The sequence below is a fragment of the Pagrus pagrus genome, assembly GCF_965226575.1.
Source record: "Pagrus pagrus genome assembly, chromosome: 18".
In the NCBI taxonomy this organism is placed as follows: Eukaryota; Metazoa; Chordata; class Actinopteri; order Spariformes; family Sparidae; genus Pagrus; species Pagrus pagrus.
Window position 1 is genome coordinate 27531192 of NC_140202.1, and position 25675 is coordinate 27556866.

The 25675-nt window shown below is 44.1% G+C and overlaps 3 protein-coding genes across 3 annotated transcripts; 1 reads left to right on the plus strand and 2 right to left on the minus strand.

The window, feature by feature from the left end:
* Positions 1-329: 329 nt before the first annotated feature.
* Positions 330-9660, minus strand: LOC311273982 (uncharacterized protein). Its single transcript, XM_084381350.1, has 19 exons — positions 9454-9660; positions 8229-8352; positions 7810-7946; positions 7530-7699; positions 7157-7352; positions 5691-5944; positions 5301-5386; positions 5121-5182; positions 4793-5031; positions 4531-4720; positions 4407-4448; positions 4179-4299; positions 3960-4101; positions 3286-3432; positions 3064-3181; positions 2225-2856; positions 2030-2147; positions 1692-1761; positions 330-1575 (listed from the first exon to the last, which is right to left on the minus strand). Exons 2-19 carry the CDS (start codon positions 8350-8352, stop codon positions 1247-1249), a joined length of 3177 nt encoding a protein of 1058 aa, XP_084237476.1. The 5' UTR covers positions 9454-9660; the 3' UTR covers positions 330-1246.
* Positions 9661-10833: 1173 nt separating this feature from the next.
* Positions 10834-12464, minus strand: LOC311274427 (D-aminoacyl-tRNA deacylase 2-like). The gene is made up of 3 exons (XM_084382106.1): positions 12149-12464; positions 11391-11460; positions 10834-11319 (listed from the first exon to the last, which is right to left on the minus strand). The coding sequence occupies exons 1-3, from the start codon at positions 12257-12259 to the stop codon at positions 10994-10996; spliced, it is 507 nt and encodes a 168-aa protein (XP_084238232.1). The 5' UTR covers positions 12260-12464; the 3' UTR covers positions 10834-10993.
* Positions 12465-12823: 359 nt separating this feature from the next.
* On the plus strand, positions 12824-16799 carry nubpl (nucleotide binding protein-like). The gene is made up of 11 exons (XM_084380733.1): positions 12824-13010; positions 14026-14170; positions 14275-14309; positions 14464-14554; positions 14754-14793; positions 14906-14996; positions 15078-15171; positions 15333-15418; positions 15512-15632; positions 15776-15858; positions 16114-16799. Exons 1-11 carry the CDS (start codon positions 12882-12884, stop codon positions 16174-16176), a joined length of 978 nt encoding a protein of 325 aa, XP_084236859.1. The 5' UTR covers positions 12824-12881; the 3' UTR covers positions 16177-16799.
* Positions 16800-25675: the final 8876 nt, after the last annotated feature.

Genomic DNA, 25675 nt, shown 5'->3' on the forward strand with positions numbered 1-25675 from the left:
AAGAGAAGAATTAATTCTTTATTTTTGGTCCTTTTTCTTTTTTTCTTCGTCATTTTACTTTCTTGTTCCATTTATCTAATTTTATCCACTCAGTTTATTTCCGTGCAGATGTTTTGGGGAATAAAGATGTTTTTCTTTATGTCATATCTCCTAAAGTCGACACGATCAGACATGTGCTGTTATTGTTCTGAGATTAATCACACAAAAGTTAAAGATTTGCTAAAACTGTGCAGGAACGTCACAAACATTTAAATTCTTCTTGTTCAGTAATTTATCTTCGTTAGACACATTGAATGTAGAACTGAAAGAATGCAACGTACACATTTTGTTAAACAAAAAAATAGTTATTTAATATTGAGATTTGTGTTTTTTCACTCTGTACAGTATAAACAATATGAACAAAAGACAGACAGCATGCAGGCGTCTGTGTTTCAAATGTGGATTAATCCGCCGCTGAAAATAGTCCCCGGCAAACGCACCATTTCCTCCTGCTGGGTGAGCGGCTGTTTTCAAAATTAAACTATATATTTGTGTCTTTTTTTTTGGTAAAATTTAGACGAGAAAACAAAAAATCTGCTCACGGCTCTCGAGAGGAAACGATTATTTTCATTATCGATGAATCTGCTGATTAATGTGACGTCTTCTTATCGTTTCTTTTGTCCAACCAGCAGTCAGAAACCCAAAGTCTCTTCATTTACCGTCAGAAATGACAAAGAAAAGCAGCAAATCCTCCATTTCAGAAGCTGGAACCAGACGAAGTTTGACCTTTTTTTTTTAAAATAAACAATCTATAAAAAATATATAAAAGGAGAAAGAGGAAGTGACCAATGAGGCTGAAGAACAGGAGAAATAAAAATTGATTTGCTGACAGTTTCATGCCTGTTTTTGTTCTCAAGCAGAAATAAATAACCATCAAACAGTCAGCTGACAAATATTCTGGCGTCTCAGCCCCTTTTCCACTTGTGTGTCTTCTTTTATCATTCATTACATTCAAACATCAGAGTCAGACGACAACAAACATAAAGAACAAAATTAAGACTTTTGGTTGTTTCCTCATGTAAAAAGTGGATTTTCAGTTCCTTAGTTTTGTTCCTCTGGTTCCATAGTAAACTAAAGTGGTTTAGTAAACTTGACACGTTTCCCATTAATTAACTAAAATGTGTCTCTGACTGCGGGAGTGCGAGAACCTTCACACAGCAAAGAAGCTCGACGAGGAGATGTAGAAAAGAAAACATGGATCAGAACCTCAGAACTCCAGCAGCAGCGTCAGCGGCTCCGCAGAGCTCAGGGCGACCTCCTGTTTCTGTCCGTAGACTCCGTGCTCCACCTTCACGCCGGCCTTCGTGCACTTCACCGAGTCGGCCATGAGCTCCCTGCAGGCCGACACCAGGTTGGAGAACAGCTGGGCGCCCCACCACAGCTCACACCCGCCCTTGTACTGAATCTTTCTCTTGGGCACCGGCTCCCCGATCAGGGAGTCCTGAGGGATCAATAAGACGCTCCCGGGAAGGTCGAGAACGGAGACGCAGTGTCCGGTGTCTTTACGGAAAAATCTGGTGGTCATCAGGCTGTTGGCTGTTGAAAAAGACAGAAGAGGCTGGACTTATGGTGCTATTTACCTCGCTACTGTCACTGCATCCATGTATCTGGTGATAACATTATGAATTAAGACAACATGTGTCACATCTTACCCATCTCGTAAGTGGCGTCCTCAGTCGCTCCGTGGAAGAAGCAGACGTACACGACTATCCCCTCCTGGATCTGAGGACAGAGAAGATCCACTAAATGTCACGGCCCAGCAGCGGTGTGAGGCCCGAGACAGGAACATCAAGACTTCTGTTCCCAAATCTCTCTGTTCTAGGTCGATCCTTAAACTCAGTAATTTGGGAAAGATGCACCTTGTACTTCGTTACTTCCGATCTCAGCGGGTCTGACAGGATGTCTGTTGGATCCACATCACTACAGCCCGGGAGCATCATAATCTAAAGTTACTGAAGATGAATAAACACAGTAATAAACACAGACCCACCTCCGCCCACTCAGTATCGGCTCCGTCCATGGCTGGTTTGGTCTTCACCTTCGCCGTGCTGCACTGCTGGATGACGGTCCGGGCCTGAAGACTCCCGGGCCTCCGAAACAGAGCAGGGCTGCTCACACACACGTATACAATTATTACACTACTACACTCAAATAAAAGGAAAGCAGGCAGAACTTGGTGCCGTACCTGTCCACCTCAGGAGGGGGTCCAGCTGTCTTTCTCGGGGCAGACTGAGCGATTGTGAAGACGGGCCAGGGTTTGGTGCTCGAGGCCACCACAGGCTCCAGACCACCGCCGGAGATCCTCTTAGTTGATGAACCTGCCGCCAACTCGAGCTTTCTCTTCTCCAGGCGCTGGACGGCGCCTCGACTCCGGGTTTGAGCTGATATTTGGGTCTTTGGTCCTCTGCTTTGACTTGGAAGTAGAACCTGCTTGCTTGGGGCTTGTGGGAGTTTGGCCGTGGGCTCAGGTGGAGGAGGATGTGACTCTGTGAGGAGTTTGGTTGTCTCCTGGACTTTGACACAGTTATGAGTTCTGGCGCTGCCCTCTGAGCTTCCTGTTTCTGTCTGATCCTCCTGAACCTGGACGCTGCTCTGGTTCTCAGGCTGAACGTCAGAGCTGTTCGTCTTCTTCTGGACTGCTGGAGTCGCTCTGTTGACGGACCAGAGTCTGGCGACGAAGGGCGTGTTAGGAGTCCTCGGCTGGAGGATTATGGGAGTTTTGGGCTGGAAGTGGATGGGAGCTCTTAGGTGGAGGAGGATGGGGATTCTGGGCTGAGGGTTGACGGGAGTTACAGGCTGAGAGGACGAGGGACTCTCCTAGGATTGAGAAGAGACGTGTTGTGTTACAAACTCTTTCCTGATGATGGTGGCGTATTCAGAGGTAGCTTAGCATTTTATTCATAACAACATAATATTAATTGAAGTGTTCACTGTCGTTTTAAATCTTTAGTTATAACTTGGTGATGAATCTGGCTCAGATCTACAGACGGTGTAAGTCCTGTGGGCTGAAGCAGAGAAACCCACCACTACGACCTCTGGATTCGCTGGCTGCCTCTCTTCATCCGCGACACTCCCAGCGCCTTCACCAACATCCCCACCGTCATCCTCCTCATCATCTCTGCAATCATCGGCATCCTTCCCGCTGCCGACATGACGACAAAGACAGAGAGAGACAAAGAAGTAAGAACAAAGAAATTCAATATGAAGCACAGTTTCCCAGATGTCTCCAGACAGACTCCCACACACCTGTCCACGTCCTCGTGTATCTGTGGTGATACGAGCGACTCTGATCGTCCTGCTGCTGTTTCTGGTTTTCTCCTCTTCTTCCTGCTGCACTGAGAGCAGCTGTTGACCCACTGCATCACATCAGCTCTCATGGTCTTCCAGAAATACCTGTCAGAGATCAGGTGTAATCAAGTAAAGTATCAAGTATAACCTACAATCATCCCAACAGTTTGACAGACTTCCCCTTTTTGTCTTTACTGTGTTAACTCTCGAAGTCATGCAGCATCAGGATGCTACACAAAGGATTAATAATGTTTTGTTAAACATAATATTCAAAGGCTTTTCAAGGACTTTCCAGGCCCAACATGGCAAAGTTTGAGACACAGATCGAGGTTTTATGATGAGAACGAACACGCTTGAACAAGATATATAAATTCAAGCACTTTCAGTGACTCGTGTCTGTTTTCTTGATTATTTTCACCTCAAATTCTCCAACTTTCAAGGATTTCAAGGACTAATGGGAACACAGTTGACACAACTGACTTAAAGGAAGAACAAATATGTTTTTAAGTCAGACAGTAAACAGCAAAATACGCTGAAACTTTGCTTAAACTTAGATTTACTTTAAACCTTCTGTCTTTGCAGGATCAATAAAGTTTCATCTAATCCTGACGCAGGTGATTTATTAGTCTCACTTTTCGTTGAGCAGTCGGAGACACTTGTTGACTCCGAGGTGGTTCAGCTCGTTGTGATAATCCACCAGAGCGGCTTCGACCTGCTGCCTGGTCCTCAGAACCAAACGCAGCCGATCTTCGCTCACCATGTGGAGCTCACCGTCTGGAAAACAGGAACACGGTCATGTAAGTATTAAAGGAATTAAATGAGAATCCTGATGACGGTAGTTCTGTTCAAACCTTTGATGGCGAACTTCTTGCAGAACCTCCTGAAGGTGTTCTTCTCTACGTAGCTCAGTCCAGGAGGATAGATGCGTCTGCTCAGGTAGAGCTCCACGGCATCGTACTTGGCAAAATATGTCTGCTCGCACACAAACAGGAGGTTAAAATCAAGTCCAAATGGCTGTAAAAGGCTGAAATTTGCAAATTGCTCAGGTCAGGAATCATTTGGCGATCATCTAAACGCACCTCCTCCCCTGGAGCAGGCTGGGCCGGACCTCTGGACGGAGTCTGAGGAGGAAAGACACGACGTTTAAAACAGCACAGACGAATTAATAATTCAGATACACAGTCAGTAACTCTTGTGTCTTACAGCCGAGTCGCCGTGGACCAGGAGCGTGGGCAGGGCGTCTGCAGTGAGGGTGACCTTGTCCCCGCCGCGGTCGAAGCAGTCCTCGGTGAAATGGGTCGAACAAATAGACGAGCGGAGCCGAGGGTGCCAGTTCGGACGACCAACAGCCCTCAACCACTGGGTCAGCAGGACCGTGTTGTGAAGAGGAAACCTGGAGGCGATGACGGGTGAAGATGCAGTGAAAAGAAGCAAATATGCATCTGTCTCTGACCTGTGCTCGTACCTGTGGAAGGTGAGGCCCAGGCCTCTCTCCACCGGCCCGCAGCAGTTGGTGCAGTTGTTGACGCTGCAGCGGAGCCACTTCCTCTTGGTTCTGTTCAGGCAGGTGTTGCAGTTGCTGATCCAGCGGGCCAGGTCTCGGGTCATGCTGGCCCAGTAGAAGTGCTTCGTGATCTGTCGCTGGCAGATCCCCTGACCGTAGTGACCCTGGTTGTCGTGGAACTGCTTCAGGATCGAGTTCACCTGGGAGCAAAAAAGGCAGGATGTGAAGCCACATGACACATTTCACATGATTCATGAAGACTTTAGATTGTAAAGTAGACGACACAGACCTCCTCTCTGCTGCGCGGCACTCTGAGAGGAGGAGAGACTCGAGTGTACATCAGCACTCCATCTGAAACACAAGAGAAATGTTTCTAAAGACATAATTTGATACTGAAATCTGTCTCTCTGAGGACTGAAGGAGGTAAATAAAGTGAGTGATGCTGTGTTTTGTCACTCCGTCCTCTCACCTATCAGGCCGAAGCGCTTGGACATCCTTTTTAAAGCAAATCTGCTTTGCTTGCTCTGCATGGGTAAGATCCTGTGGCTCAGATACCTGCAGAATAAAAAGTAAAAACCTCTCAACCAGAGGTGGGAATTGTGGAGTCATCAAGTCATCTCCATGCCATGTATTTGTTCTGCTCAGTCACTGAACCAGGTGCATTCACTAATTAGCTCACCTTCCTGGCCGAAGAGCTGTGCTGATTGGACTCAGCTGGTTTAGTGCATTAACAGAACAAATACATGGCATGGAGATGACTTGATGACTCCACAATTCCCACCTCTGCTCTCAACACAACCTCCATTAAATGAAGGAAGCTGAACACGTGAATGAAGCGGGCAGGTGATCACAGGTCTACCTGGCGATCTGGTTGTAAACGGCGAAGCTCGGCTCGATGGTGGTCTTCCTCCTCTTGTACTCCTCCACCGTCTCCATGGAGTCGGGATCGGGGGCTGGGAGGGAGTACTGGTGCTCCTGCAGCTCCACGGGTGTTTCAGACTGATCGAAGGCCGGATCAGACGGATCCGTGGGTTCTGCAGCAGCGGCAGCTGTGGACAGGAAGTCCTCCAGGGTGCTGGACTGGAGGAAGTCCTCATCTGAAGGGACGGAGACCTGAAAACAGAAGAGGATGAAGTGATCCTGGGAATGAGACTCAACAATCAACTGTCTTTGTGGTGCGTTCAGGAACAGCTGGGACAAATCCTACTGACCCTACCTTTAACTTTAATAGTCTTTGAGTTATATTAATATGATGTGAGCTTCAGTTAGCTTTGACCACAAATGTCCTTCAGAGGGAGACTTTTTACTCTGATACTCTGAGTACATGTCAGAGCCTGTACTCAACAATTCCTGGATCTGTCCTTTTTCTGGGCTGAGACCGACATCCAAGCTTAGTCGAAATCTTTTCAGTAGTTTGCAAAAACATAACCTCGTTGGTGGAGATGATTAATACATCTTATCGGCAATCGAACAAAAAAACCCACTGTTTCCGATAATCAATATATTCTTAATAGACAGAAGCAGGACGCATCAGATATACTTTGTGTTGTTGCTGTTAAACATATTTTCTTCTTGATGTTTCTTCCTGAAGATTACAAGAGAAGGTGAAAAGACGATTAGACGACAGCGCAGATGATTCATTTGAGGTTTACCTCGGTCTCTCCCTCTTCACCTTCTTTGCCTCCATCAGTGTTTCCACAGTTGCTCCACCGTTACCTTTGGGAAAGCGACCAGGGAAAACAATGTCTCTTCCTGTTTTGGTTGCCAAATGACAGACGAGCTTCCTTTGTGCTGTAACTCGACGTTTGTTTGTCAGGAAAAATCCAGCCCCTGAAGAGCAGAGTGAGTTTATACGTGGACGGTGTCATTTTCCTGCAGCTATTACACTGTATCATCGGTATTTACTTATTAATAATCGCTGTAATGTATCAATGACACGATCCACATATAAACTTGTTCCCTTTGTTCCCTTTAACTCTCTTTCACTGTGCTTTTCATTCCCCAGGCTCGGTTTTTCCCAGAAAAGCAAAGGTCGAATTACAGCCCAAAGGAAGCGAGTGAGTCGCTCTGGCAACCAAAACAGGAAGAGGCTTTGTTTTCCCCGGTCGTTATCTCCAGGTAACGGTGGAACAACTGGAACAACTGTGGACACTCTACACTGATGGATGCGAGAGGGAGCTTCACGTCTCCATTAGAGACTGACTGAAAGAATAAATGTGTTTTGTCCTGTGTTGTTGTATTATTAACCTGTCCTTACTCCTGGAAATGTACGAAATTAAGCCTGCAGATGAGCTGCAACTGCCTCTATTAGCTGTATTGAGTCACCTCGTCCTCCTGCACGGTCACAGAATAGATGGTGGGTACGGCGTCTGGCGGGAGAGTCAGCTGACCGGCCTCGCTCAGCGTGAAGCAGGACGGCTCGAAGTGCCTGGAGCAGAGGCAGGAGTTCATGCGCAGCGAGCCCTCGTCCCTCTGAGCCACCGCCAGCCACAACCGCCGTTTCTCAGCCTCCTTTGGAAACCTGCAGGGAAAAAGTTTCATTTCAAACCTGCAGCGGAGATAAAGCTGCGTGTGGAGCACTTTAATACTGAGCCAGAACAGACCTGAGGCTGACTAACTGGGCCAAGCCTTACAGTACCACTGCTACAAACCTAAGAATATGACACATGAAACAACTTGTTGATGTGTGAAGATCCACCTGTGGAAGCTGAGCCCGGGGTAAACGTAGTTGGAGGCGTCGCAGCCGTAGGCCAGGCAGAAGCGGACGGGCGGGTCGGGGGGTTCGGCCGGACTTTTGCTCTGACAAACAGCGCAAGCTTTGATCCAGTTCTTCACCGCCTCCGTCACTCCAACCCAGTAATACATCAACTGGAGGAGGAAGAGGAGGAAGAGGAGGAGGATTAGAAACAGACCCTGTTTTCAGCACCACGCTCGACGTCGCAGCAGGTGTATAAATCCTTCAATAATCTGCTGATCACCATGATCTCCTTCACGGCCCGGGACCGGCCGGCGTGGTTGTTGTTGTCATGGTAACGGGCCAGGATCTCCCTCACTTCCTCGTCGCTCCTGACAACGTGGAGGAGGCGGCCTCGATAGGAACGCCACAGACAGCCATCTGGAGGACGGAGGGAGGAACTACAGTCGGTTACAGACAAACTAAAAACAAAGACGAGATTATAATTTTGTCAGGCTCAAAGATCAGTCAGAAAAGTTGAGGACAGAGTCGGATCTCCTTCAAACTAGGGAGTAGTCGATTAAACTAGGACTTCTACCTCACTACTACCAGGAAGCTGAAGTCACTGTGAAAACTGTTTGACGTTAACCTGCCTGAGCTTTTAATTGCTTAAAGATATTTTCTGAAGTGTCTCTGCCAGCTGCCGGTGCAGCTCTGAAATACCTTTATAGAGGAAGTGTTTGCTGGCAGCTCTGGTTACTTTCTTTGAACTCTTTGACGCACCGACTTGAAAAGTTCCCGTCCGCACAAAAAGCTCCACCTTATCTATGAAGTCGAACGACGGCATCTGTAACGGAGGAAAGAGAGACAAAGACAATTAACTCTCATGCAACTCTTTTCATTCAGGCTCCCTGCTGATGGACCACGACGCTCCCGCTGCCTCACATGTTGAGGATCTGGATCGTCACACCCCGGGCGCTGCTGGACCAGTGCTCTCCTCTGTTTTCTTTTTTATTGCTTATTATCTTATGTGTCCTGCCCTCTTCCAGGTCACCAAGGTCATGTGGCTCGGGCACAACTTCTGCTCAGTCGCCCTCCTGGACTTTGTTGTTCTGGTCGGTACTGGCGACATCTGTTGCATGTCTGTCCGTCCTGGGAGAGGGATCCCTCCTCTGAGGCTCTTCCTGAGGTTTCCTCCGTCTTTTTTTCTTCCTGTTAAAAGTTTTTTTTCCTAAATCTAGTAAGTTTTTCCTCACTTGAATCGAGGGTCTCAGGACAGAAGATGTCGTTCACCGTACAGACTGTAAAGCCCACTGAGGCAATCTGATTGTGAATTGTAAATAAAGTTGATTTGATCAACACAGTAAAGTTAAAGGTTATTCAATGTATTGACTAACAGACTCTTAAAAACAGCTGATAACAATCTTGATATTCAATTAATTGATGATTATCAAGTAATAATGTCACATATTTGCTTTCTTTTCTCCATTTCCTATAGAAAACCTCTGGATATTTCATATCAGCGTGGACAGCCTGAACAAATAATCAACAGCCGGTTTGTTAAATATGAAATAATAACATTAAACTTCTCCTTTTTGTTGCTAATGAACAAATAATTCAACATTTTCTGACATTTTTCCACATTAAAGTAAAAACATCTGGGTTTTTGAACAGTAATTTAGTCAAAATAAGCAATTTTAAGACATCAGTCTGAGCTTAAGCGACCTGACAGACACTTCCTCATTAGTGATGACAATTTGTAAACAAATGCTTAATTGATTAATTGATTGACTGAGTGATTGGTTGATTGATTGACCATTTCTGTAAAAACACACATGCACACAGACTTTTACATCAGTTATAACACCACAAACACATGAATCTCCTCCTCATGCGACACATTAATGCTGTGAATGTGTGAAGTTTGCAGCCTGACAGCAGCTCCCACCTTAGAACATCCTGCGTCCGGTCAACACAAATCCTCGTTACACCGTCAGCAACTTTCAGCAACAGCTCAAGTTTAACTGCGAGATTTTCCCACCGAGCTGCTCCTGAAAACAGCCGGACTCATCGTGTTGGGTCTGAACGTTCACGGAAAAGCTGCACACTGACACATTTCAGCTCAAATTTGAGGCTAAATGTGGCGTTTGGTGTTGTGCAGGTTTTAAGCTAGCAGCAGCTAGCGGGGACCCGGCACGTTCCGGTAAGGATTTTCAAAATAAAGGTTTATGTTTTGCTTAAAACTTGAGGATTTCTTTTGTATTGGTATTTTATTGAACTACATAAGAAATAATAATAACACAATGAAATAATCAAATAACAGGGAAAGGAAATAAACAAAAACAAATGGAAATGAATAAATAAAATAAAAAGCATCTTGCTCTACAGTCACATTTACAGTACACTCATCATTTCTACTCTCCATAAAAATCAAGAGAAACAATAATACACCCATGAAATGTATTTTACTTATGTGTCGGTTCACTTTCCCATATATCTCTCTGTCCTGTCCTTGAGATTTGTTCATGTCATGCCACTTTTGACAACTCTGTGAACCATTCCCTCCAGTTCCTAATAAAACTTTGTTTTTCCAGATTTACATCTTTATTTACTAACTACGTCCCTAAGTTTTCATATGACTTTCTGGAACTAAACTTGCTGCTTAAATCCATCAATTTAATAACGAACAAAAGGTGTACTGAATGTCTGATTATATCTGTCTATACATTTCTTTCTTTATCTGTATTTATTTTTAGTATCTCTACTTTTTCTTCTCATTCCTTATGTACATTTGTTTCATTTATATCTATATATGTCTCTCCTGAATTCTTTGTACATTGCTCTCGCTCTCAATAAGGAAAAAAAAAACATTTGCAAAATTACATCTTCAAATTTTCAATATCAAAAAGGTTTTAAGAGCAGAAAAAACAATATAAGTGATTGTATATCATTATAAATCATGTTTTTTAAAATGCTGATACACCACACAGACAGCTCAAAACCACTATGAATAAAATTGTTTCAAAACAGCTGATTTTACATTGTGGTCCCTGAGTTGTGTGCTGTTATTTTGGCGGGGAGTCGTTTAACCGGAAGTGTCATTGCTGCGGGCTGACTGACCTGAGGAGGAGCAGCAGTTTTGACGCAGGTTGTAAACGCTGCTGTAACCCAATCTTACCGAGTGCTGCTCATTTCCGCTCCCTGACGCACACACAGCGCCCCCTGCTGGGCCGGAAGAGAAGCACATTATTATTCCACACTATTATTAAAGACCTGATGTGTTATTTGTGTTTATTTGTTTTCTACTTACACAAAAACAACAACAGACTCCAAATTAATGTCTTGTTTTTTATCACAAAAGCATAAATCACATGATACACCAGCAGCTGTTGCAGCCTTGTTGGTAAATATTTAAACATTAAGAGACAATTTCCACCTTTGTGATGAAAACTAGCAATAAAGTCCAATTCCTCGTCTTCCCCTGCGGGTCAGAACTCCATCAGGTGTGTGTAGGGTCCGTTGGTGTCCAGTTTCAGCACTTGTCTGTTTCCATAAGTCCCGTGTTTCACTTCAGCGCCGCTCTCGGCTGAAGCAGCAGCAGCCGTCAGTTCCTTCTCACACAGGGAGACGAAGCTGCCGTACAGCCGCAGCCCGTCCTCTTTGCTGATGTTGTTGTGGTACTGCATGGCCCTGCCTTTGGACTTCCCGCCCAGCGTGGCCTGAGGGACGATCAGCACGCTGCCGGGGAGCTCCAGCACCGACACCAGCTTCCCCGAGTCGGACTCACACAGCCGCAGGTTCAACAGAGTGGACACTGAGGAGACAACATTAAATCTCAATGTAGGGTTTGAATATGTGGGTCAAAGGTTAAGGAAGGTCACTGACCCATCTTGGGCAGGATGTCGTCTGTGGCTCCTTTAAAGAAGCAGATGTAGATCACCATCCCTCTGTCGATCTGCAACAGAACAGCAGAGTCCAGTCATGTTTTCAATGCACATGCTGTAATTTATCCACTGATATCTTTTACTATTATATATTTATTATCGATTAAAGGTTATGAATCTTAAAGGTTGTAAGAAATGTTGAAAGGCACAGTGATATACAGAGAAACAGTAGAAGTTACCACTCACAATTCATTAATTCTGACTAATTCTTATTTATATATTCTTAATCTGTAATGATTTATGTAGATTCACGACAGTTCTGTCCCCTGTTGTAATGAAATAACAATAATACATATAATATGGAATAAAGGAAACATCATAAAGCAATTTTTTGTGTCAGTTTCAGGTCAAAATGAGAAGCGAGCAAGCTTATTATAATGCACTTAAAGTATTTCACAGGACGAGGGGAAGAAAATCAATGAGACAATATATATATTATTCACATATCTGTGTAAAAAATGTTGGAAAAGCAACATTTTGTACACAGATATGTTAAAAATATTGATCCAAAATGATGCAAAATGCATATTTATTTACTTAAAAGTCACAAACTTTGGGAAACATATGTATTATTGTCATTTCATTATAACAGGGAACAGTGCCGTAGTGCATAATAAGAATAAGTCAAAATAAATAAGTGTATATCACTGCAGCTCTGTAAACATATGCGCAGTTCAGGTGCAGTGAACCTGGTCTCACCTGGACAAACTGAGCCTCTGAGTCTTCCTCTGCCGGCTTCACCTGCAGCCTGGCCTGCAGACACTGCTGCAGCACCGTCCGGGCCACAGGAGCGCCGCCTTTCTCCGACATGATTCCTCAGGTGTTAACTCTTTATCCTCTCTGACGTCCCTGATTTAAATCTTAAACATTAACCAGCGGTACAGAAGAACCAGGTCCAACAAACCCAATCCGAACAGTCAACAAACAGAACAATACTGACTCATAAACTGACACAAATGTTCAATGAATAAGAAAAATGTGAAGAAAACTCACGCAACTCACTTCCGCATTAACGTCAACTAAAGCTGCTCAAAGAGGCTCAAGGCTGCGCATCATTTCCGCAGCCTAAACTTTCTTTTCTCTCCTTTTATTGCTTGTTTTTCCATGATCATCATCAGCTTTTGTTATTTAATGCGTCAACATTTTAATTTAAATGTATAAGACATGATAGGACACGAGAATTAAAGTGAAGAAATCATACACAAGATGAAAGTGTAAATATTTAAAAGAACAAAATAATAAAAATAATTTTACTTACTAACGAAACAGTGAAACAAAACACTATTTACAGTTAAAAAGTAAAAACTAGGTCTGATTAAATAAGAAAACAAACCAAAAAATAAAAGTATACACACGCCTACCACGCATGCGTACTTTGCGCAAGCTTGACGCGCTCCAGGCTCTCGCGCAGAGGAGCATCCAAACAGCTAACATGGCCCAGCTAACATACAGCAGACTGTCGCATTTACTGAGAGTATCCGTTAATAAACCTTCAGCTCTGCGAACACGGACTGAAATAAACCTCGGAGCTGCGTGTTGTGTCCAGTTCATCCGCTGCCAGGTGAGATTACAGCCCGTTACTGTTAGCATAACACAGGTAGGTTAGCTAGCAGCTCCGTGTTAGCGTCAAGCTAGACAGGAAGCAGGATTGAAACCGGAAGTGGGTTTTATTTTGTATTAAAAACTAAAGCGATACACCAGATAATAATAGAAAATACATATTCGTAACGTAATTGAATGTAATTTCTTGTATTTTTATTTTATTGTAAATTATTAGATACACGTTTTAGGAGTGTTTTTTCGCTTCGATGCGTAAATTACATTAAATCCTGTATTATTTTGAACCTAACAACCGGAAGTGTGTGCTGTATTCCTGGATACTTTACTCAAAGATTGTCAGTGACCACATATTTGCACAATAAATTGGTTTCATAGCTTCTCAGTGAGCTTTTGGTTTTATTTTGTTTTATGTAAATAACGTCATTATAATTAATTAATCAGCCTGGCTAATAATTTGCACCACTGACCCCCAGTTCCCCCTTTATAATGAGTGTATAACTCATATATATGTTTAGAAACAGATATTTTTCCATCTTGGCAGCCCAAAAGTGCTTTTATTAATGAACTTTAACTGACCTATAAAGAGGTGGTATGAATTGTTACAGCTTTATATAGTTGTGATTGGCTCCCCAAAACAGAAAACAAAAAAACTTTAACTTTGTACCAAACTTCATGTTAAATCTTGTCAATTTAAGGTTGCCTTTCTCAGCATCAAAGAAACAGAGCTTGTACTGTATATGTTTGGATGTTTTCTGAAATATGTGGGACTAATGGTAAATTCAGCATGAGCCATAGATCAACATTGGTGTTATTAAAATTGACAATGAACATTTTTAGGTCATATATCATAAAATGTGAAAAGCAAAGCATCTATGTTCATTTTTCTTGAAGTTGTTTGTCACTAGTTTCTGGTGTGAAAGCTTCAAAGAGTTTCCTGGCAGATGATAAAGGAGTTTCCTCGTCCAAACCTTCAGATTGTTTTCACTGTGCACGTTGTGTGTTGTTGTGTATGTCAGAGGTCGGTGGACAGTAAGGCGTTACAGGAGAGGCAGAAGCAGCACATGGCGAGAGGTCTCCCCAAACAGAAGCCCATCACGGGGGTCAAACAGGTCATCGTCGTGGCTTCAGGGAAAGGTGGCGTGGGCAAGTCGACCACCGCAGGTACAGCAGAGATTACCTGCTTTTATTCCTCAAGAGCAAATACAAACAAATCTTTAGGAGTTAATTCCTTCATGCCTGACTAATCTGTTTCTCTGTCTCTGCAGTGAATTTGGCTCTTGGATTAATGGCCAACAGTCCGGTACGAAGTCTTCTCTCTTGTTTCACTTTTGTTTTCTTTTTTTCTCCTCTTTAACATTTTAGCCAGTCATTTATCTAAATTGTGCTCTTACCAAGAACAATGTTTGAAAGTTGGACACTCTTGTATATTGATCTTCTCTTTCTTTCCGTCTCAGTCGAAGTCAGTCGGTCTGTTGGACGCTGACGTCTACGGTCCGTCGATTCCCAAACTGATGAACCTGAAGGGAAACCCGGAGCTCTCTGACCGTACGGCACATTGTTCCCTTTCTCTTTATGTCCATCTTTGGTCAATGATCTTTATGTAATGTAGTGTTATTAAACCTGGGCCCTAAGTTTATATATTGTGCTGTCTGCATGACTGATGTGTATATTTGTGCAATCAGGAGACATTTGATGAAGCTTCTGTTCCTGTAATCTGACATCAGCTGTTTTCTTTTTCTTCCAGACAATCTGATGATCCCGCTCACCAACTATGGGATTCCTTGGTGAGTCATCACATCTCTCCCCTTCTCTCTGAGCTCCCAGTTTAGAGGCGAAAGCAAATTAAATTGTCCCTCCTGTTCTACCCTGTTGTGACTCTGTCCTCCTCTCTGTCAGCATGTCGATGGGGTTCCTGGTGGAGGACGTGGCTCCCATCGTGTGGAGAGGGCTGATGGTGATGTCAGCGATAGAGAAACTGCTCAGACAGGTGAGAACGTCTCGCAGACTGACAGTGAGAGTGGCTGGAAAACAAACTTAAAACAAATTCTAATAGACGGAGTGTTTATAGGTGGACTGGGGGTCGTTGGACTACCTGGTGGTCGACATGCCTCCAGGGACAGGAGACGTCCAACTGACGATCACCCAGAACATCCCGATAGCAGGTGAGTTCAGGAAAACCCTCACCCTTTTATGACTTTCTTAGCTGTTGCTTTTAGTGGCGAGTGCTCAGATAGCTTGGCTGATGTCAGGAAACCCACAGCTGACAGTGAGTTTTAATTTGAAAAAGTAAAGTAACATCACGTGTCTGTGTTTTGTTCTGTAGGAGCAGTAATCGTGTCGACGCCGCAGGACATCGCCCTGCTCGACGCTCGCAGAGGAGCCGAGATGTTCAAGAAAGTTCACGTGCCGGTAATCTGAACCACAGCCGTTAAATCTGACGTGTTCATCCACAGACTGAGAGTTAAAGTTACAGGAGGGTAAAAGTGTTTGGTGTTCCCGCAGGTTCTGGGCCTGGTGCAGAACATGAGCGTCTTCCAGTGTCCCAACTGTAACCACCAGACTCACATCTTCGGCTCTGACGGGGCCCGACAGCTCGCAGACACTCTGGGAGTCCAGTTGTTAGGTAGGCAGGAGGAGCGGCGAGAGCATCAGCTGCTCATCTTAAAGCAAAGACAGACGGTGTTTTATGATTAAGTTCTGGAGTACGTTAGACCCACAACATCCTGAACGCTTGACGTTTGAAACCGATGCATCCCTACTCCACAGGTGACGTTCCTCTTCATCTAAACATCAGAGAGATGTCAGACAGAGGGAAGCCAGTGGTCGTCTCCTCGCCTGACAGCCCAGAGGTCTCTGTCCTGTTCTGTTCTGTTCTGTTCTGTTCGGTTCTGTTCTGTTCTGCTCTGCTCTGCTCATTATATTCTGTTCTATCCCTGACGGGTCCGTTCCTCCTTCTTTTGTGTTTTTGTTCTGATGTAAAAACAGGTTTCTCTTCACCTTAACGAAGCTCTGAGGTGTATTTCAGTTTGCTTACTACTTTAATTTGTGTGTGTGTGTGTGTGTGTGTGCGCGCGTGTGCGTGTGTGTGTGTGTGTCCACTCTAGGCGGAGGCGTACAAGAAGGTGGCGTCCGCTGTGGTCCGGAGACTAGAGGAGCTCAACACTTGATTGACAGCTCAAACAGGAAGTCAACACAAACTGTGGACACACACGTGAACACACACTCCATGACAAACAACAACAACAACACACACATAGAGACAGAAACGCACAAACGTCTCTGCTGTCGTAACGCACAATACGTTCACTTCAAAGCACTACTAACATCAGTACACACTGTATAGTTCACTGTGTACTAGTACTGCAGTATTACTGAATAAATGTGATGCATTTAGTCGTGTGATGATATTCAATAAAACTGTGAGATGAGGTTCATGTATTTAAACTTCATTACCCAGAGTTCCAGTGTAGTCTGAATGACAGACAATAAAATAAAGAAGATGAAAAAAACAAAAACAAAACAAAACATGACAGAAGACGATCGTGTAAAATCTCTGGATGGGTGATTACATTTCCCTGCAGAATGAAATAAAAAAGAAGTTGGGATTCAAGTGAAACATCTGCAGTTTTGTATTAAAATCGATCTCAGTGCTGCTTTTATATGAATAATTATTAGATACATGCAACAGTAAGTTAAATCTTCTTGTAAGAAAACTGTATTTTTGTTGTAAACAAGAAACCTGAAGCTGATAAAACATCACATCACAAATAAAGCCTCTATATAACCGTCACTATGTATGTATAATTTGTAATGTACATATACATAAAAAGGAATAGTTCACCCAAAAATAAAAATTCTGTCAGAGTCCGCGTTGCAGCATTCTCCTAAACAACTGAAGTAGCTGGAGACTAGAAGCTGGGGGAAGACGAAGGAGAAGGAGAAGAAGAAACCCTTCCTGGATGTTTCATGTCAGATCTTCATCATCTGATCCTGAAATAAGAGCTACAAAATAAAGATTTCTCCTTCACAACAACCAAAAAAAACCACAACGTGTCTCCATACAGCTCGTCTGCTGTAACCCAAGTCTCCTGAAGCCCCGAGATCACAAACTGATTCAAAATAAGTTATCAAAGATAAAAACCTGAACCTGTCTGAAGATACACGAGCTGAACGACAGACTGATTCATGTAGGATCGTTAGTGAAGGTCACTCCTGAGGCTGACGACTGTGGAGCTGCAATTTAGGGAACTGGGAACAAAATTGTTTGTTTTTTTCACATAACCTGCACGATCCTTTAATGTTGGCCGATTTCTTGACACTGTTCACTTCTGTGGGCACACAGCAGGGGGCGCTGGCTGCACACTGACAAATAAAAACATAATGTTGAGATGTCATGATGGTGAAACATCTTCTATCTTTCATCTGAACATGAACGTGTCCACTGCGACCACACAGCTGATAATCTGATGTTTCTGCTGCTTTAATGAGTCATTTTACTGCTGTAGATGTTTAAAGTTGAGCTCATTTTAACTCCTTCACACACTGTTGGCCGGTTTAATCTACAGTAACGCCTCATATTTAATCAGATCATCAGAAAGTCAGAAAAACAGCCAGTTTTCATCTTTGTGACGAAGCGTTTTCCAGCTGATCCGAGAGGCTTTTTAAAGAGTTTAAAGAGAAAGTGACGAAAACAAACCTGTAAAGTAACTTGTGACTTCAGCTCAGATGAATGTAGATGTGGAGTAGAAAGTACAATAGTTATCTCTTAATCATTCATGTTTTTTCCTTTAAATCTGTAAATCTGTTGTTTGTTTTGATTGGACGGAGTCACATGAGGAGGCAGTGATGTCATCAGACGAAGACGTTGAATCAAAACAGGCGTTTTTTTCACACAGTCTTCGCCAGAAACTGACCGCAGCTGTGAAATGTCTCACTGTGTAGGCGCTGAACAACCCCCATACACTGCAGACACACACACACACACACACACACACACACACACACACACACACACACACACAGTGACACAGCACAATTGGTACCAGCTGTGTCGTCACAGCAACGAGGCAACGCCGCTCTCAATCCCAAGGTCAACGAGTGTGTGTGGGTGTGTGCTCCTTCCAGACATGGAGGAGGAGGGAGGAGGTTTCTCTCTGGGAAGGTGACAGGACAGAGTTCAGAGTCTTATCTGAGAAAACCTTTGTTTCGGTTGAAGCACACACACTTACAAAGACTTACATTCATTTCCTGGAGACTTACCAGAACTCTCACCCGAACCACTTACCCAGCCGGCCCAAATGAACCAGTCGTGAGTCCACAATGTGTCCCTGAGAAGAAGGATTTCCCTCGATGTCTTCTCAAACTTTGGGTTTCACAAACAAGCGTACGGTTTCTTTTTAAACCTTTAATTCACTTTCTGAAATAAAACTGAAACAGACGACACATTTGCATAATCAGGATTTATTTACACCAAACACACCTCGCCCTCTGGTTTAAAAACAGAAACATGAAGTCATAATCCTTCAGATTTTCTCAGACATCAAAACTCTTCTTGATTTCTTCCACTTGATGAATTTCTGCGTCCTGTCGCTGCCTCTCTGTTTCTCTGTGAAGTGGTTTTCATTGTCCACTCTCCCTGAATGGGATTTAAATTGCACGCCCACGCTCCGGGGATTCACAGGGATTCACAGGGATTCACAGCATGCATGTCTCATAATGTGGAAGACGACACTTGATCAGTGTGACCGCGGTGTACAACACTGCTGGTGTTTACTGCAGACTTCAGTCCTCAGCAGGATCAGGGGTCGAACACCAATCGAAAATACATATTCTTCCTCTTATCGTGCTGTTTATCCATCTATCCACATCTGTTTTGGTTTGAGTTGCAGAGTTCTGGAGATGTCCAACTTCTAGATGGCAAAACATTTAAAAAACTCACTTTGCTGTGAGCTGTTTCATGTAGGAACTATTTTCTTTCTGCCAAACTACACCTGCCACACGTATCACTGCGCAGAGGTAAGAGGAGCTGAAATGATTTGTTGTGAGAAAGAAATCTTTTTTTAATAATCCATGAATCCATTAAAAGAAAAAAAACAACAGTGCCTCCTTACAACTTCTCAGTTATGCACGATAGCAAACTAAATCTTCAAGTTTTGACATTGTGATGACTAAATAGTGAAAAACAATCCATTCGCCAGAATAATGTTAGCAAAGGATGTTCCTGCAAAACCACAGATGAGTTAAAACTTTTCTTTATGTTGCACATTTAAGTTTCTTTAGGCACAGCTACCTCTTGGTTAGGGTTAGGAAAACATCATTTTTGGCTCAAAATACCTGTTTTGGTCGCACAAACGTGGCTGCAGATACCTGACTTACCGTCAAAGATATCCAGTTTTTGTAGCCACAAACTCAACAGGTTCAGATTCACTATATTGAATATCTGCATACACAAAATGAAGCGAAATACCGTCTCTGCCAGCTCTAATGTGTGTCTTTTAACTGTAATAAATATCTATATAACAAGTTAAAAACAAGCTAAAAACATTTAGAAGAGAAAACACACAACAGTAATGAAGCTGGGAGAGGCCGCCATGAAACAATACTCTGATTGGCGGCAAATTGTTGCAGGGTCGGCAGCGTTATCGCCTTTAACAGCACCACCATCTCCTCCACCTGCAGAGAGGTAATACACCTGTAATGTCAACATGATGTGACATATTTTGGCAGAAACGTTAACTGCTAACGTTTTACCCTGTCGACTGGGCTGTGATAAGGAAAGAAGAGTTTCATGAGGCAACAGGCGACATCATCGTCAGAGCTTGTCACACATAAATACAAACCACAGACTGAAAACTGAGCTCTCAACATGTCTGACTGTCTTCAGCCACACACACACACACACACACACACACACACACACACACACACACACACACACACTCACACACACACACACACACACACACACACACCCATCAGTCAACATATTAATTTTACCTCCACCTCGCTCCGTCTCTCTTTCTCCCTGCAGAGAACCGACATCAAACTCATTTAACCTTGAATCAGGAAGTCAATTCTATTTCAGCTCAGGAAATGAACCAGATATATAGAGGAGGAGGAGGAGGAGGAGGAACAGGAGGAGGAGGAGGAGGAAGTAGAGTAGGAGGAGGTGGAGGAGGAGAGGAAGGAGGAGGAGGAGAGGAAGGAGGAGGAACAGGAGGAGGAGGAGGAGGAGGTGGAAGAGGAGGAGGAGGAGGGGGTGGAGGAGGAGGAAGAGAGGAAGGAGAAGAAGAAGAAGAAGATGAAGAAAGAGAAGAAGAAGAAGAAGCAGAAGAAGAAGAAGGAGAAGAAGAAGGAGAAGAAGAAGAAGAAGAAGAAAGAGAAGAAGAAGAAGAAGAAGCAGAAGAAGAAGAAGCAGAAGAAGAAGGAGAAGAAGAAGAAGAAGAAGAAGGAGAAGAAGAAGAAGGAGAAGAAGCAGAAGAAGAAGAAGGAGAAGAAGAAGAAGGAGGAGGAGGAGGAGGAGAAGAAGAAGAAGAAGAAGGAGAAGAAGAAGAAGGAGAAGAAGCAGAAGAAGAAGAAGCAGAAGAAGAAGAAGGAGGAGGAGGAGGAGGAGAAGAAGAAGCAGAAGAAGAAGAAGGAGGAGGAGGAGGAGGAGAAGAAGAAGCAGAAGAAGAAGAAGAAACCCTTCCTGTATATTTCATCTCCTCCATCTGATCCTGATCTCTTCTGGTATCAGATACAGAATAAAGATTTCCTCTCCTCCGGTCTGAGAGCAGGAACATGAATAATATAACACATTGAGATATATTATTGATTCGGGTTACGTTAAGAAACTTTTTTAAACTTCTAACCTCACAAGAACTAATTCATGTGACGCTCCGACAGAAAGCCTCAGAGATCACATTTACATTTTAATCATCTCATTGATTACAGCCAGATTAAAAATAAAGGAGTAATTACCACGAGGATGGAGCTTTTTTTTTTATGTCCCTGGTCGCAGATAGAGAACACTTTAATTTCATCAAGTCGGGTTTGATTTATTTATAAAGGACATTTTAAGTGCTGTACCGACCAGAGTGAAGGTAGCACCAGTCCAACATCCGCAGCATCAGGAGTCAGTTAGGTGGATCCAGTTTTCCCTTCGCTGGTGCTGACGTCTGTGTTTGAGATCTACTCTTGACCTTCAAACACGACTTCAGGAGGCCTCAAACACTAGTGAAGACTCTGATGAGGTATTTGCTCTTTTATTGTTGCTCTCGATGTGTTTCTGATCACGATGTTACATGTCGACTACTAACGATGCTACACGAGCACCGGACAAAAACAGCTTCTCAGCCACGTGCACGTTCATCCGGCCTTGCACCGTCTTCTTCTTCTACTGTTTTTAATGTCATTGAGAAGAAGAAGGAGAAGACAAGAAGTAGGGGAAGGGGAAAAGGGAGAATATGATGAAGATGGCGAAGAAGAAGAAGAAGGGAAGAAGAAGGAGAAGAGGAAGAAGGGAAGAAGAAGGAGAAGAGGAAAAAGAAGAAGAAGGGGAAGAAGGAGAAGAAGAAGAAGAAGAAGAATTGTTGTTGGCATCCATGGACATCACTGGACCGTCTCTTGCAGCATCTGTTCCTGCACATGCAGCTGTATGTGTGGTTAGTAAAGATCTGTCGCGGTGCCTGAAAGGTTATCCCAGTAATTTACTTCAGAGTCAAGAAAACAGGGATATAAATAACCAGGTGTCAAGATCAAACCCAGGATGAAGCTCTAAACTGAGACACTAATGAGCGAGACACTTTAATCTAACTTTATCTCGTGGAGTCACACCTTCAAGGCCGTGATGACGGCGGACAGTCGCGACGCCTGATGAGATGAATACTGAAAATCAAAAAAACGACGATAAAAGAAACGTAATCAGTGCAGATGATCAGAACGAGGATAAAAATAACCTCAAAGCACGTCGAGAGTTCAGCTGCAGTTGAATCACGTCTGTCACTCATCCAGCAGCGTCTCTCATTTCCATTTTCTTCTTTCTCCATCTTCCTCCTCCTCCTCCTCCTCCTCCTCGTGTGTGTGTGTGTGTGTGTGTGTGTGTGTGTGTCAGTGTTGTACATTTGCATAATGTGGAATAGACATAAAATACACACTTGTACATGTGTGTGTATCGGCCTGTGTAATGAGCAGGTTTTCTGTGTGAGTCGGTGAATGTGAATAATCTTCTGTGTGTGTGTGTGTGTGTGTGTGTGTGTATTTGTGCCTCAGTCAGCCCTGAAATGAAATATAACTCCTCATTGTTATGAAAACCACATCCTGCATTCCCAAATTAGAGAAGAAGACGGAGAAAATGAGTGGGAGAGACGACTTTTTACAAACATGGAAACAAACACTGCGATCCTCCACCGCTCGTCTTCTTCTTCTTCTCCTTCTTCTTCTTCTGCTGCTGCGCTGTGTTTTTTTGGGCGAGTGCAGGTGAAGACTCGGATCCGTAAACAATAACAGAAAGACAAAAATGTTTGGAGGAAGTCGACAGCTTTCTGTGTGATGAAACCACAGACTGTATAACTGAGAGGGAGGCAGCGTACGAGATGTCATAATGAGAAGGTTCGGAGGCCGCGCAGCTTCGCTTTCTTTCATCTTTTGCTTAAGATAAAACAAAAAAAATGTAATTTGGGGGAAAGTCGAGCAGAGCTGACACGATGAATCCACTGAAGCACCTGTTACTGAAACAGTCGACATGAAACGGCATTTTCAAGTCTCGAGCTTCCTGATTGCGTCGGATCGCCGACGAAACAGGAGAGGCAGGCGGGACAAAACGCTGGAAAGTAGAAGCATGTAGCGACGGCAGGATCCATCAGGGAGCGAGAGAAGAAACCCACTTTACACCAAGTGGATAAGTTTATCGCCACAGGGCCCGAAACCGTGGTACTTCAGGGACCAAAACAAGGTTGTAAGTGACGAATTCCTGAAGAAACAAAGACGTACCGAGATGTTTCTGGTTAGCTAACTCCAGAATAAGTACATTTCTGCAAAACCACAGATTTTGAGCATCTTTGTGTTGCAACTTTGCGTCAGTTTAGGTTGAATTTTCTACTTCTCTCTTGTCACAAGGCTGTGCTTATGCTCTGGTTAGGTTCAGCCATGAAAACCACTGTGTTAGGGTTAGGAAAACATCACAGTTTGACGCCACAAAAACAGCTGGAAATGTCTCCAGGTGTCCCTGAAGATATCCAGTTGTGTGACTGCGGCCGGCAGCCTTATTGTCACATCGGCTCCTTGGCTACCGTGTGTCTCGGTTGTTTGCCTCGCAGCAGTTTCTCTCGTGATGGTTGTTGTCAGGGAGGAGCCACCAGCTGCACTTCATCACTGCAATCAAGACCCCTTCTTCTTCTTCTTCTTGTACCCTGCTCAGGCATCTCCACGCTGCCAGTTCGTTGTTCCTGCAGCCACTCAAGCCTTTGAGTGATGTTTTCCATCCGCTCACAGTCCCGACTTCCTCCTCTTCGCCAGCCAACCCTGCCACCTTATTCATCTACCTGTCACCCTGGACCTGCTCCTCTCCGGCCCATCTTCTCTCCATTTTCCTGCAAAAAAAAGGACCTTCAACTGATTCCCTGGCTCCTCTGGTGTTATCTGCATTTGGGTTCAGCAGTTAATTGCCTCATAACACTTAACACTGGCTGTAATAACACCACCGCCACCATCCTCTTCACCTCCTGAAAGGTGGCTAATAGGCATATAATGTGAACAGTGGGTGTATCTGTGGTTTGAAGAGACGTTAACTGCTAACATTACGTCCTGTAGACTGGAATACATAACCTCATGGTGATCCATCCTACTGCGTGATCGTGATCTTGCTGCTAAATACAACCTCTTTTTACCGTGCGTCTCACTTTGCGGCCAGATTATCCGCCGTTTAACGAGCAAAGCGGAGTCGGACACACCCTGAAAATACCTGCGTCTCGCGCTTCAGACCAGGCGCCATAGACCCTCGTGTTTAATGTGCGACCTGGTTTCAAGCGACTTTTCCTGGAGCGCCATTTTGTGACTCATGCACCCAAATGTTTGGTGTTTCTCAGTGAAAGTGTCTCTGTTGTCGACTCTGTTGTCGACTGTGTGCGTCTCAGTGAAGCTCGCAGCTTTTATCATGAAGGAGGTCAAAGGATTCTTCACACCCGTCGCCCACTCGCCCTCCCTTCCTCTCCCTGGACACACACACACACACACACACACACACACACACACACACACACTCCTTAGTGACCTTGGGATTTTTTCGTTAATAACGATAAACAGCAGCAGCTGGTAGCAATTGTGCTGTGTCACTGTGTGTGTGTGTGTGTGTGTGTGTGTGTGTGTGTGTGTGTGTGTGTGTGTGCTCTCATTAAGGCAGCACCCCCTCACTCCTCCACTCATCTGTCTTCTTCTTCTGGGAAAACAAGGTGAGACCTCCTCATCTCATTTTGTTCTTTCTATCTCTTTTTGCTTCTCACACAGTCTTTCTCTTTTTCACCTCTTCGTCCTTCACTTCTTATTGTCTCTGCTGCCCCCCTCCTCTCCCTCGTCTCCCTCGTCTCCCTCCTCCACTTACAGTCCCATTTTATTCCCTTCTCTCTCTCTCCTGGCTGAAGTCCTCCTCCCTTCGTCTCATCTCCTCTTCGCGATTCACGTCACACAGACACAAAGTCAACACTGAAGGAACAATTCTTCCATTTCTGCAACTTCAAATGCTGCTGAAAACTCTCCATCCCAGCATTTACACAGAGAACAAGGGAGCAGTGACGAGCATGCGTGGCCTTGTGACTGTACAGTCGGTCATGCAGGGGGGTGAACGCATGGACGGTGATGGAGTCAGAGCGACTGTCAGACTCTCTGAGTCACTTCTGAAAAGACGGGAAAGCTGGTTTGTTGTGTTTACTGCCACCGCAGAGGAATAAATCTGAGGTAGGACGACAACTTTCCGTCCCTCGAGTGTTTCCAAGTGGCGTTATCGTCGCGACGACAGTAACAACTACCAACCACACAGGATGAAACACGACTATTCATTCATTTAGTCGACAACCAGCGCTGCCAGATGTGCGATAATTATTGTGTTTGTTTACTGTTTTCCTCTGAGAACAGCTTCTTTATTCACTCATGGAAAAATACACATTTCTGAGTTTGTATTATTACCTCATTAAAAGTGTAGATATTAAAATTCTGGGTTTGGATTTCTTCCCCTTTAATCTAATTCATACTGTCACATCTGTGTAGCCTCGAGGGTCGCTGAGAAAAATACATTTGTGTATGCAAATAAGCAGCGAGGTATAAACTGAACCGTGTGTGTGTTTGTTTAAAAAACCCTTAAATGCTTCAACAGAGGACGGTTAATTAGAAATTAACTGATATCTTCAACCATTGTGGACAACAGTCGGCGCTGAGCAGCTCGTCTCTCATCGTCCTTCTTCCTCTCCTACTTGTACGACGATGAAACTTAATTGCCAAAGTTGCAGATTGATTGACTGAACTATCGGGGGAAATCGTGACATGACAGCCCCCCTCCCCCCTTTCATTTCCCATGATGCTCTGTGCTCCAGTGGTTTGAAACAGAACAAAGATGGAGCACAACAGTGTGTGTTCGGTCCGCCTGTCAAAAGATGGAGCCTCCCTTTGTCTTGTTAAAGGTCTGCGTGTGTGTGTGTG